The sequence below is a fragment of the Mauremys reevesii genome, linkage group 10 (assembly GCF_016161935.1).
Source record: "Mauremys reevesii isolate NIE-2019 linkage group 10, ASM1616193v1, whole genome shotgun sequence".
Lineage (NCBI taxonomy): Eukaryota > Metazoa > Chordata > Testudines > Geoemydidae > Mauremys > Mauremys reevesii.
This window is the reverse complement of record NC_052632.1, coordinates 81,536,545-81,548,669: the sequence shown is the minus strand read 5'-3', so window position 1 is coordinate 81,548,669 and position 12,125 is coordinate 81,536,545. Positions and strand designations below refer to the sequence as shown.

Sequence of the window (12,125 nt, the reverse complement as noted above, 5' to 3'; positions counted from 1 at the left end):
AAATCCTCATCGTTGGAGGCTTCTAAGAACAGGTTGGGCAAACACCTGTTGGGGATGGTCTAGGTTGACTTGGTCCTGCCTCAGCGCAGGGGAGTGGACTTTATGACATCTCAAGGGATTCTTCCATTTAAACCATGACTCAGACTGGGAAGTGAATGTTTCCAAACAAGAATTTAGGGGCAAGTGCTTGTTCCTAAGGCACAGGCACTGGAGTCAAGAAATCTGGTTTTATTTTTGCCTCTGCTCCTGACTCACCGTGTGCTCTTGGGTAAGTCACTTACAAGCACATTTTTAAACGTGTTCACTGACTTGGGGTTCATGAGTTCTTGGATGTTCAGTCTGAGAAACCTTGGGCCTGCTGACCTCCTGCAGCTCTCACAGGACTTCAATACACTCCTGTTCCATCTTTATCTAAAGCCCACGGGCCGTATGCTGCTCTCTGTTACATCCACAATGAACTCAGATCTGTTACAAGGGAGTAGCTACGAGTGGGTTTTGTCCTCAATTCTATTAAGCAATCAAATGTTGCCCCTCCCATAAGTGGGCACTTGAAACCAGCTTCACTGTAGATCAGCATTAGGGGTTTTTACCCCTCCGGATGTTCTGTGGCCTCATCTACATTGTAAAGATGACCAGATGCTGACACGGAATGCCCCACAGCCCCCTCGACTGGTAGTAACAGAGTTTAGCTGCTATTTCATTACGACAAAACAAAGCCATATATGAGGCAAAATAATTGTCAAGATGGTCACAGGAAGTGTGATTGAGGGCCTCTCGGCCATCTCTCTTCAGACACTCCGAGGTCTGGTGCTTTGAGAAGTTTGCGTGCGGGGGGTGGGGTGGTGATTCAGAACTCCTGGTTGTGGTCACATTTCTCCTACTAATTCACCGTGACCTTGGGCAAGTCACCCTGCCTCTCTGAGCCTCAGTTTCCCCATCTGTGGAAGACATATATAATAATTCCGACCTTACTGAGGTGTTGAGAGATTTGTTTGTGTTAATTGCTTGTTGTAAAGTGCTTTGAGCTCAGTGAATGAAAGTGCACAACATTATATTTCTTCTAGCAGACAAAGAAGCCATCCTCTTTTCCATGTGATGAGAATGCGATTGCTTGGACTTTGATCTAGGCCAGGGCCAAAATTTAATACTAATCTGTTGAAAACCCAGATTCCCAATCCAAACCCAATTCTAGGGTCCTGGAATGAGTTCAAAACTGGGAAGAGATTATTTTCCCAGCTATCAGTTCTGATGCAGAAACCTGGCAGGAACAGTCAGTCCAGGGGTGCTGGAACAATGTGTATAGTGGGGGTGCTGAGAGCCATTGAACCAAACTGTAAACCCTGTATGTGATGGAAACCACTTCAAGCCAGGGGGTCGGGAGCACCCCCAGCACCCCTAGTTCCAGCACCCATGAGTCAGTCTCATAAGCGTTTAGCCCAAGCTAGTGGGAGTCTCACAAAACCAGCTCATCTGGCTAGATTTATGCAGGGAGTCTGTGATATCTCCACCACTGGAGGTTTTTAAGAACAGACTACACAAACATCTGTCAGGGATGGTCTAGATATGTATTAATCGTGTCTCAGCACAATGAGATGGACTAAGTGACCCTGTGAGGTCTCTTTCAGTGCTAATGTCTATGATTCTATGATTTGGGATCAAAATCTGCCAAGAACAACTGATGAGATTTCAACACCTTTGAATGCATACCCAGACCCTGACCCTCATTTATTCTCGGACCCAAAATCTGCCAACCCCAGCTTCATCTGGATCCCAAAACCACAACTCAGCTCAGCTCTGGTTTAAACGAATCAAGGTCCAAACCCAAAAATAAACATTAAAAAGGTAGGAACTTACAGCGTCTTCGCTCAGCCAAATCCAGTAAAGATTTCTATACACGTATTTATTATTTTAGTGGATTCTTAGCATGATAGTAAATATATAATGGGTCATAAAATATATTCATGGTAAAGATGTGGAGGAAAATATTCCAAAGAGTTGAAACATCACATCAGAAAAATCTGGGAGAAATCAAACTACTGAATTTTCTCTCCCAATTCTGTCCCAGTTCAGGTCTTGATAAAAACGTGTAACACAAAGAAGCAAACATTTCCTTTGATTCATTCAATTTTAATAAGTGCAGGTTCCTAGAAAGCAAACAGTACATATTGTTGTGATATTGCTAAGAAGCTATTACAGAGATCTAAAAAATAAAGAAAATAAATATCTTCTCTTTTTCTCCATGGTTATAGCACTAGGTCAACTTGAAAACAACAGGAATTTATCACTGTGTTTGCACAGTTGGTATAAAACCAAAGAGATTTTTTTTTAAATGGCAATTGTCTATATGTTTTCATAGAAATCAGAGTGTCAGGAGAACCAGCTTTGAATATCTCCCCCATCCGCTACAGGAAACAGTTTCCAAGTCAGGCGACCATTGCTCTTCAAATGTCTCTGTTGGGTGAACTCAGCAGATCAGGAACTATATCTCAGATTCAGAAAGACTGTAGGGAGAAAAAGAAAGCATGTGTTTTTCTTAGGTCTGACTGATATGTCTCAATTGTGCCAGTGCTCAGATATGTTGATCTGGGCAAATCACTCCCCTTAACCATATCTCAGTTTCCAGCACTGTAATATGGGGATAATGATACTTAGTCTTTTTAAAGTGCTTTGAGATCCTCTATGAAATGGCAGTGTATATGGGCAAAATATCAGCATCAATGGAAGTTCAGCTATGCATGTCAATGGGATCAGAATTTGAGTTACATTTATTACAGACTTGCTTGCTTCTGTTATAAGTTATCATGTATACAAACCAAAACCCCAGATCCAAACACTCCCAAATATCAGGGTGCTCTAAACCTGACCCCCTTGATTGTGGCTTGGACTCATCTGTAACATACATGCACACAAATCTCACCCTCCCACTGAAACATACTCACAGAGAAGAAGCAGAATTACAACCTTAGCACACACATGTAAATTCTGTCCTCAGTTACACCCAAGCCAATTGCAGTGAAATGAACGGGATAGCATAGGTGCAGTTAAAGGCTGAAGCGACGTCTGTTTGTACTTTTTGGCCTTGTAACTTTAAACCTCTTAATCAAACCTGGCGGATAAAAAAAATAGGGCTCCCCCAATTATTTGTAGGGAAGGGCGGAAGGCAAATTGGCAGAGCACTTTGGGAATAAATTCTACACCCACCAAACTCTCACAGACTTCAGAGGGAGTCTCCAGGGAAGACAGTTAGATCCCACCATAGATGTGAGGAAAAGGTATTTAATATTTGAAAGCAACCCCCCTGCCCATGCAGCTGATTGATTGTTGCTTTGGTATTACTATAGTCCAAGTTAAAAGCTGGGCTTTAATGGAGGGAATGAACGGAGGGCAGAACTTTAGATCCACGTCCTCCAATGGGCTGTGGCTCCTTCTAAGTCCATGGAGCTACTCTGTTTTACACTAGCTAAGGAGCTGGCCATTCAAATGGGGTGGGACTGCTGCTCTGAGAATCAGTGAGAGATGCACCCTTGGACTAGGCTGAGCCTGCATTGCAGAAGGTATCTAGTTCCTTTCTGTGCTTTTAAAATGAAGCCCAAAATAGCATCATGAACCAGATGTTGCAGGTTAAGCAGCCAAACTAAACTTCAGAAACCACATCCACAGCATATACTGCCATGCAAAGCAAGTCCTGTGATTATTTTTAAAGGGTAACAAGGACCCCAGTGAACTTGGTTAAATAACATCCATGCGCATAAGTGTAAGGTCCGCTGCAGAAGGAACGAACACATTAGCTGGAGACGGGAAAGACTGTGCAGAATCCACACCCCTGTTTGTATAAGCACCTCGTTTTACTTGACTGTTTGACTGCAACTTCTGTGCATAAAGTCAAACATGTCAGCAACAGCAGAGACGGGCTTTGGCTTTTTGCATTAGCTTTAGCGAAGCATCAAGTGGGACCAAAACCCACCTTCCCTTGAGTGTTCAATTTAAGCTCCCGAGCCTTGAGAAAGAACGGGACAGTCCTGCCTGCGGCTTTTTCGCGGCTTTCCTATAGACACCCAGACAGGCTCGGTGCCGCTGCACTGCCAGTTCCCGGGGGAATAATTCACGGGAAGTGCTGGGAAGCACCCGAACGGGTCATCGTTCCTTCTGGCTGCCAAACACCCTGACAACAGCGCATCGTTTAATAATCCTGAGCTCTCAGCGCTGCTCGGAAATCGGTGTGTCTACAACTCGATTCGGTGTGTGCTTCCTTCCAAACAGCCTTGATCTCCGGTATATCCCTCCCCACCCACCAAACCAGAAGCAAGCAGCCACCTACCAAGAGGTTACCAAGAAAATTCCATTGTTCAGCTCAGAGCTGAGAGACAAAAATATTCATCTCAGTCTCCGGTTGAATCGCTAGTTTCAAGAATTTCCTGGCACCGCCAAAGCTTTGCTGTGATCAGTAAATTCGCTGATTTTCCTTCTCATGTGGATTTACAGCAAACAGCGGAACTGCTGCTGCTGCTGCTTCTGCCTGGCCAGGAAAATCTCACCAGGTCACAGCTTTAAACCATTTGGAATAAAACAATCTCCTGCCAGGGCCTGATCCCCAGCCCACTGAAATCAGTGCAAAGGATGCCCGGGGCTTAGGGTCAGGCCTCAGAGCATGGCTGAGTCCGCAGGAGAGCAGCGGGAACTGATCAGGAAACATACCAGTGCTGCGGAGCCCGGAAGGGCTGCTGTGCATCAATACCCCCCTCTGTTATCAGAGCACGAAGAGCTCTGCTGACCCCCCGGCAGCGGGTCCCCATCGTGCCATTAACACCGCAACGTGCTGGCCACCCTGCAGCCACGCGAGGGCTTGTTTCTCTCTCCCCGCGAGTAGCGAGGTGGCTCATACTTACTGGGTGAGATTTACCTTAAGTCCCCGGTCCCCTCCTCGCTGCCCCGCCGCTGCTGCTGCTTCCTCGCCCTCTCCAGGAGCTTCGTCTTCTTCTTCTCCCGGGTCCCTGCTCGGCTCCAGGGACCCCGCTGGGCGGGCAGCGCTCGGGCTCGCTGCGGGAGGAGGCTGGCACCTGTCTGCAGGGGGGCCCGGTGCTGAGCGATTGTTCGCCTGGCTATTAAGTCCCGCAGGCCCAGCCGTGTGAGCGCCGCGGGTTCTCTGCCTCGGAGCTCGCCTCTGGCGGGGCGGGGGGCTGGCACCCCGGATGCCTGGGTCCGCGGCCCGGCGGCTCGGAGGTCTTGCCTGCGGCTGTGCAGCAACCTGGGCGCCCTGTTTACAGAGGTGGGGGGCGAGCCCGGGCTCTCTCCCGGCTCATCCCCCAAGTCCCGGCGCCACAGGTACGGGGAGCGTCGGATCCCCATCAGCAGCCCCGAAGCTCGGCCCACCGTGTGGTACCGGGGGCTGGCCACATGCTTGTACCAGGCTCCGACCGGATGGACCAGCAGCATCAGCCCCAGCAAGCCCAGGGTTTTCCATGCGCCCCCGGACGCGTGCCTCAAATTCATGGCGAGCGCAGAACAAACTTGGCAGGGCTTCAGCTGGCCGAGGACAGACAAATCCCGTAACTAACTAACTGAGGTGGGACGAGGGGTCCGCTGGTCCCGGGCGGGAGCTGGCCGAAGCCTGCAGAGCAGCAGGGGCGAGGGCTGAAGTTAGTTTCCCTTGGAAGAGTTGCTGGAGTTTGGGAGGCTCTGATGCTTGGGGGTCTCGCTTCCCCCCTTGTATATAGCCACCGAGGGGGCGGCCCGGCCAAGCCAGAGTCCCCGCCCCCAGCCAAGGTAACCGCGTGGAAATTGACTAGCATCTCCCGCTGACTCCCCGCACCTACCCGCCACCCCCCTGCAAGTGACTAAAGCATCTCAGAGCCGGCTGGGGGGCAGCAGCCACTCAGCGGCTTCTCCTCCCGCTTCACCCATCCAGCGCTCCGTCCCCAAAGCCCGGGGCTGCCTGCTAGGTGACAGCACCACCAGCTGTTCTGTGGCAGCAGAAGGGCAGGGGCGAGAAATCAAACCCCAGCCGCCCCGTAAATGCCCACGAAGGAGCCCTGCACGCACACTCACGGAACTTAGGGCGTCCGTGACTCGCAGTACATAGGAACCGAAAGCAGGGCTAAATGCTGCGATTTTCAGCAACATTAGTCTTGAGCCCGGGGCTAAATGGGCTTTGATCTAGCTGCTGTAGATGAATTTCCTGCTTTTGTTATCTATCTTTTGCAGAAAGGATGTTGACTTGTAATTAGACAAGGATGACCTCCCCCACACACTTCTCCCTCTCTTACACATACACACACAACCCCCCCCCCCCATCAGTGCAGTCCATGTGTCCTTGCAGTGCAAAACCTGCTTGTGTCCACAAAGGGGTAATACATTATTAATCATTAATAATGCAAAACCTAGACTCCAATCCTGCCTCCTGCAATTCACTAGCAAATATCATCCCAGCCTAAGGATGCCCAGGAGATTTCAAAGGCCCAAATGCTTACTGACTTTGGATGCATGGCATTGCTTTGGTGCAGGACAGTCCCAGACTAATTAGTTAATAGTTGCAAAGTGATTAGATAGATAGATAGATAGATAGATAGATAGATAGATAGATAGATAATCACAGCATAGCACATATCGAGCTATCTATCTATTCATCATTTTTACATCACATCTTAAAACAATTGAGACAGGCTGCCTGTCTCCCTATATGAGCAGCTATCTGACTAAATTATAACTTCTGATTTGTCATTTCTTCCTGGGGAGTGGGGGGGTGGGAAAGAGCCTAGCATTTGTTTAGTTTGCAAAGTCTATTCGTTTGCATTCTTTCAACCTTATAGAGTCATAGAATCGTAGGACTGGAAGGGACCTCGAGAAGTCTCCTAGTCCAATGATGGAGATTCCACAACCTCCCTAGGCAATTTATTCCAGTGCTTAACCACCCTGACAGTTAGGAAGTTTTCCCTAAAGTCTAATCTAAACTGCCCTTACTGCAATTTAAGCCCATTGTTACCATCCTCATGATCCAGAAAAACCAGGCAGACCTGACGTTTTCCGCCCAGTCATCATTTAGCTCCTCTAGAACTATGGGTCAGGCAGGCCTGGCCTTACAGGTGGGTGACATGGGTGACCGCCCAGGGAGCCGTGCTCAGTGGTCAAGAGGCTGCAGAAGGGCTGTGCCCACCTGGGGGCTAAAGGGCAGGAGCCAGGCAGCATGACACCTGCAGCTCTGCAGCCACTCCACCTGCTGCTGCGGGAGTAGCACTTAAGGGGTGCCAAAGATGGCCAAGGGCACCATTTTCCCTAAGATCCTCAGCTGATGTAAATTGGTGTATAACTCCTCAATGGAGCTACACTGATATCCCCTGCCTGAGGATCTGGCCTAGGCCTCTCAGTTCACATTTTCTGTTGTGTGAGCAGCTACTTGGAAGCAAATTCAGACCTATCTTTTGTCATACAAAACAATATTTCATTCCTGTATATTTTGCCTGCTGTGTTTTTATTATTAAAAGGAATATGTAGCCAGGCGCACAGACACCACAGCACCCAGCTACGCTGCAAACATGCAGCCTCATGAACAGGCTTTCTGCTCCAAAACCACTGCCTTCTAGCATTTGGATGAAAGGAGAGTCTCCATTAGCTGCCAATACCATTTAGCCTGTTTGTTACTTGCCATCCCAAAGAAGGCCGGACAGTCACAGACACTTGTCTTGAGGCACTCTCATTCAGGGCTGTCCATGCCACTGTGGCTGTCCATGCCATGTTGCTTTTCACCAGAAGCAGTGCGAAGGCAGGTACATGATTACTGCTGTGAATTTGGTCCAGGGATGCCTGCTCCTTATGCAGCATGTGTCTGACTCTATTGTGCACCCTGTTTATTCATACAGGATTTACCAGTCCTTACATGAGTACTGATGCATTTGCATCAGAGCAGGAAACAGATTTCACTTTAGTGACTGCTTCTCTTGTTGGAGTTTGTTCTTTCTAATGTTGCCAAAGTAACAATCCTTTCCTGTAGCTGAGAGAAAACTCCAGAGACAGCCAGGCTGTGGTTTGGAGAAGAAGGAGGGTGAGGGATTTGGTGAAAAAGCGAAAAGGGGGAGTGAGACGCAGTGAACTGTAAGAGGACTGGCATGCTGTGCGGCATGCCTGCTCCTATTCCGAAACTCTCTCGTGTTCTGCAAAGGCTATGAGTCAGTGACAAAGTGTTCCTGGCATGTGAAAAGGGAATTCTGATCTTTTCCTGAGCAGAGCGCACAAAAATTACATGTGTACATAAGATGAATCCATTTTTAACTAATCAGACTCTGAGAGCCAAGTCCACTCCTGGAGTAACTTCATGGAAGCCAGTGGAGTTGCACTCAGGATGAATCTGGGCCGTAGTCTTTAACGGTGGTCATTGATGAAGGTGCTATTTCTGGATTTTTAGCCCTTTGAAAGTTATGAGTTGGCTCCACAGCTTTCATTTTTTAATAGAGCCATTAAATGAATGACATCAGTACTGTACACAGACAATCACGCCTCATCCATCTCTGATCATCAAATACTGGCTCACAATCAGATATGCATTATCAATTTTATTTCATCCAATAAAGAAGTCATTATGCTTCCTTCTCCCTGCTATAGCTGCATGGACTCTGAAAAACCGTGGGCTAGAAAATCATTCACATTTGGAAAACTTGGAAGCTCATTTCTAACTTTGCCCCAACCTCCAGTCTAGCAGGGGGGTTGGCAGTTTATGATGTTTTGTAACAGTAAATGGACTCAGGTTAATAATACCTACCTCTCATATAGCATTTTTCATCAGAAAGTCTCAAAGTGCTTCACAATCTTTACTGTATTTATCCTCACAGCACCCCTGCTATCCCTATTTTACAGCTGGGTAACTGAGGCACAGAGAGGCTAAATGATTTGCCCAAGGTCACACAGGCCAGAGTAAGGACTTGAACCTGAGTGTCCCAGTCCTGGGGTAATGGCCTAATCACCAGATGATACAGTGTATAACCCTGTTCCTACTGAGTCATACCTAACTCTGACAAATACTTGAGGGTCTGTATTTTCCTTACACTTTGGCAGCATTTGTATAGTTTGTCATGCCAATAATATCTCATTTCACTTCTGTTGGTGAAAGAGACAAGCTTTTCATCACAGAACTGGCAATTTTAAAATCAAGAGTGGATATTTTTCTAAAAGATCTGCTCTAGAATTATTTTGGGGAAGTTCTATAGCCTGTGTTATATACAGGAGGTCAGACAAAGGTCCCTTCTGGTCTTGCAATCTATGAATCTATAAGACCCGAGTTCAAGATTCTGTACTGTCCCTGCAATAGCTGACAAAATCATAAATATCTAAACAGAGCCATGAATCTGTTCTCTGATCTGTTTGGGGGTGTTCCTCATGTCAATATCCGATAAGCACAAAACTCAGGTCCTCCTTGGCAGGTATAAAGCCATTGGGTAAAAGCTTGGCCCCACTAAAGTCAACTGAAGTTTTTCCATTGACTTTAATGGGGCCCAGATTTCACCTTCCTCTCCCACTTTGAAAGTTGTAGGGTGGGATTTACAGAATAACTCAATGTTGGCCCAATTGCTCCCACTGATAAATCTCGCCCCACCTTTTGACTTCAGTGGGAGCAGAGTTAGTCTAACATTGAGTGCTTTTGAAAAATCCCACCCATACGTCTTATACTAGAAGACCTGAATATACAAATACAACTGACTACATTAACTCAACTACCAACAATGCAAACAACAGGCCAAATTTTGCTCAGCTACTTTGGTGTAAATCCAGCTTAACTCTATTGACTTTGTGGGAGTTATTCTGAATGTACATGGGTGAAAATGAGCAGTATTAGGCCCAACAACTGTTATACTGAAATAGACTGAGGTGCTTTCCTTTTAATTCTGAATGGAATTAAAGTCTATCCGAGAGAGAAACTCTATCACTCCAACTCTATCAGAGAGATCAGATTTAATGTGCATGTTGTATTAACTCTGTCTTCTCAACACACCCATGTCTGCACACTTCAGGAATTGTGGCTCTTCTTGACAATGGTCTAAATCAGGGGTGGGCAAACTACACTCTGCGGGCCACATCCGGCCTGGCAGCCGATTTTATCCAGCCCTGAAGCTCCCGCTGGGGAGCAAAGTCTGGGGCTTGCTCCTGTGCTCCAGCTGGGGAGCGGGGTCAGGGGGCACTCCGCATATGCCACAGCTCTGCACAGCTCCAAGAAGCAAGGACATGTCCCCTCTCTGGCTCCTACATGTAGGGGCAGCCAGGGGGCTCTGCACACTGCCTGCGCCCCAAGCGCCACCCCTGCAGCTCCCATTGGCTGGGAACTGCAGCTAATGGGAGCTGCAAGGGCGGAACCTGTGGACAGGGCAGCATGCAGACCCGCCTGGCTGCGCCTCCGCATAGGAGCTGGAAGGGGGACATGCCGCTGCTTCCGGGAGCTGCTTGAGGTACGCACTGCCCGGAGCCTGCACCCCTGACCCCCACCCAGGCCCCAACCCCCTGCCCCAGCCCTGATTCCCCCCAACACCCCCCAAACCCCTTGATCACAGCCTGGAGCACCCTCCTGCACCTCAAACCCCTCATTACCAGCCCCACCCCAGAGCCCGCACCTCCAGCAGGAGCCTTCACCTCCCCCCGCACCCCAACCCCCTACCCCAGCCCGAATCCCCCTCCCACACCCTGAACTTCTCATTTCTGGCCCCACCCCAGAGTCTGCACCCCCAGCCAGAGCCCTCAGCCCCTCCTGCACCCCAACTCCAATTTCATGAGCATTCGTGGCCTGCCATACAATTTCCATACCCAGATGTGGCCCTTGGGACAAAAAGTTTGCCCACCTCTGGTCTAAATGAATCTGAAAGAGGCATTTGGAAATAAACCACTATAGCTGAAAGATAACTTTCTTCCCATTTTTATTATGACGACTCTGGTATTTACTGGGAAGGTTTGCAACTCACCCAAGCATGAAAGAAAAGCAACCAGAGAGGCCAGCCTGACTGCAGGGATGGGTCGCTATTATGGTTTGGTTGTTAATGCTCATTTCATACTTGGCACTTTGGTTTTTGCTGTCTGGGGGTTAAGTGTTCTGATGATTTCTACCATTCGGGCTCCACTGCAGCTCTTCCTGGGAGTATAATGTGGTGATGCAGATGCAAATGTCTTGGATGAAGGACCTTATGGGTTCTTCTGAGGAACATATGTTTTAAGCAGTCCTAACAGGATGATACTACTTTGCCCTTCTTTAGCACCTAACACCCAAGGATCGCAAAGCACTTTGCAAGTCTCACAACAGCCTTGTTAGCTATTATTATCCCCATTTTCCAGGCCGGGAAACTAAGGGCAAGAGAGGTTAAGTGACTTGTTCGAAGTCACACAAGTTAGTGGCAGAGCTGGTAAAGAACCCAGAAGTTCTTAGACCAGAAACTGCTCTCATAGCACACCACACTGCCTTCTGACACAATGAGCTACATTCGTCTGTAGGTTAAATGGGAGTGCAAGTCACACACTGGGTGTAAGTTAGTAAGAAATCTGTGTAAGTGCCGAAGTACCATAAGGTGCACCAATATGGAATTCATCAAACGTGCCAAAGAGGCAAAATTAATTGAAGTCTCTGGTGTTACCCCAGTAATGAGTTTAGTCCATTTTGTCTCCTGCACTCACAAAAACATATTTTACAAATTATCACTAGTCTGCGTATCTTAAAAGGGTTAATTGCTTCCCGCAACTCTAAGTGTTTATGTGTGTGCATACCCTTCTATAACAGAATCACAGAGCTGTCAGGCTGGAAGGGACCTCGAGAGGTCATCTAGTTGAGCCCCCTGTGCTGAGGCAGGATCAAGTAAACCTAGACCATCCCTGACAGCTGTTTGCCCAACCTGTTCTTTAAAACCTACAACAATGGGGATTCCACAGCCTCCCTTGGAAGCCCAGTCCAGTGCTTCACTATCCTTATAGTTAGAAAGTTGTTCCTAGTATCTAACCTAAATCTCCTTTGCTGCAGATTAAGACCATTATTTCTTGTTCTGCCTTCAGTGGACATGGAGAACAATTGATCACTGTCCTCTTTATAACAGCCCTTCCATATGTTTGAAGACCATTATAAGGTCCCCATTTGTCCTTCTTTTCTCAAGATTAAACATACCCAGTTT

The 12,125-nt window shown here is 47.8% G+C and overlaps 1 protein-coding gene across 2 annotated transcripts; it reads right to left on the bottom strand.

The window, feature by feature from the left end:
• Positions 1 to 2,176: 2,176 nt before the first annotated feature.
• NPW (neuropeptide W) lies at positions 2,177 to 5,665 on the bottom strand. 2 transcript variants are annotated; one of them, XM_039490628.1, is made up of 2 exons: positions 4,887 to 5,665; positions 2,177 to 2,501 (listed from the first exon to the last, which is right to left on the bottom strand). In XM_039490628.1, the coding sequence occupies exon 1, from the start codon at positions 5,488 to 5,490 to the stop codon at positions 4,897 to 4,899; it is 594 nt and encodes a 197-aa protein (XP_039346562.1). In that variant the 5' UTR covers positions 5,491 to 5,665; the 3' UTR covers positions 2,177 to 2,501; positions 4,887 to 4,896. The 2 variants fall into 2 exon arrangements, with proteins under 2 accessions (XP_039346562.1, XP_039346561.1); XM_039490627.1 differs by having other exon boundaries at positions 4,901 to 5,665.
• Positions 5,666 to 12,125: the final 6,460 nt, after the last annotated feature.

Coding starts and splice junctions, on each gene's coding strand:
- NPW (XM_039490627.1), bottom strand. CDS start 5,490: ATGAATTTGAGGCACGCGTCCGGGGGCGCATGGAAAACCCTGGGCTTG. Junction 2,502..4,900: donor GAGGGGACCGGGGACTTAAG/GTAAATCTCACC, acceptor TTCTCCCTACAG/TCTTTCTGAATCTGAGATAT.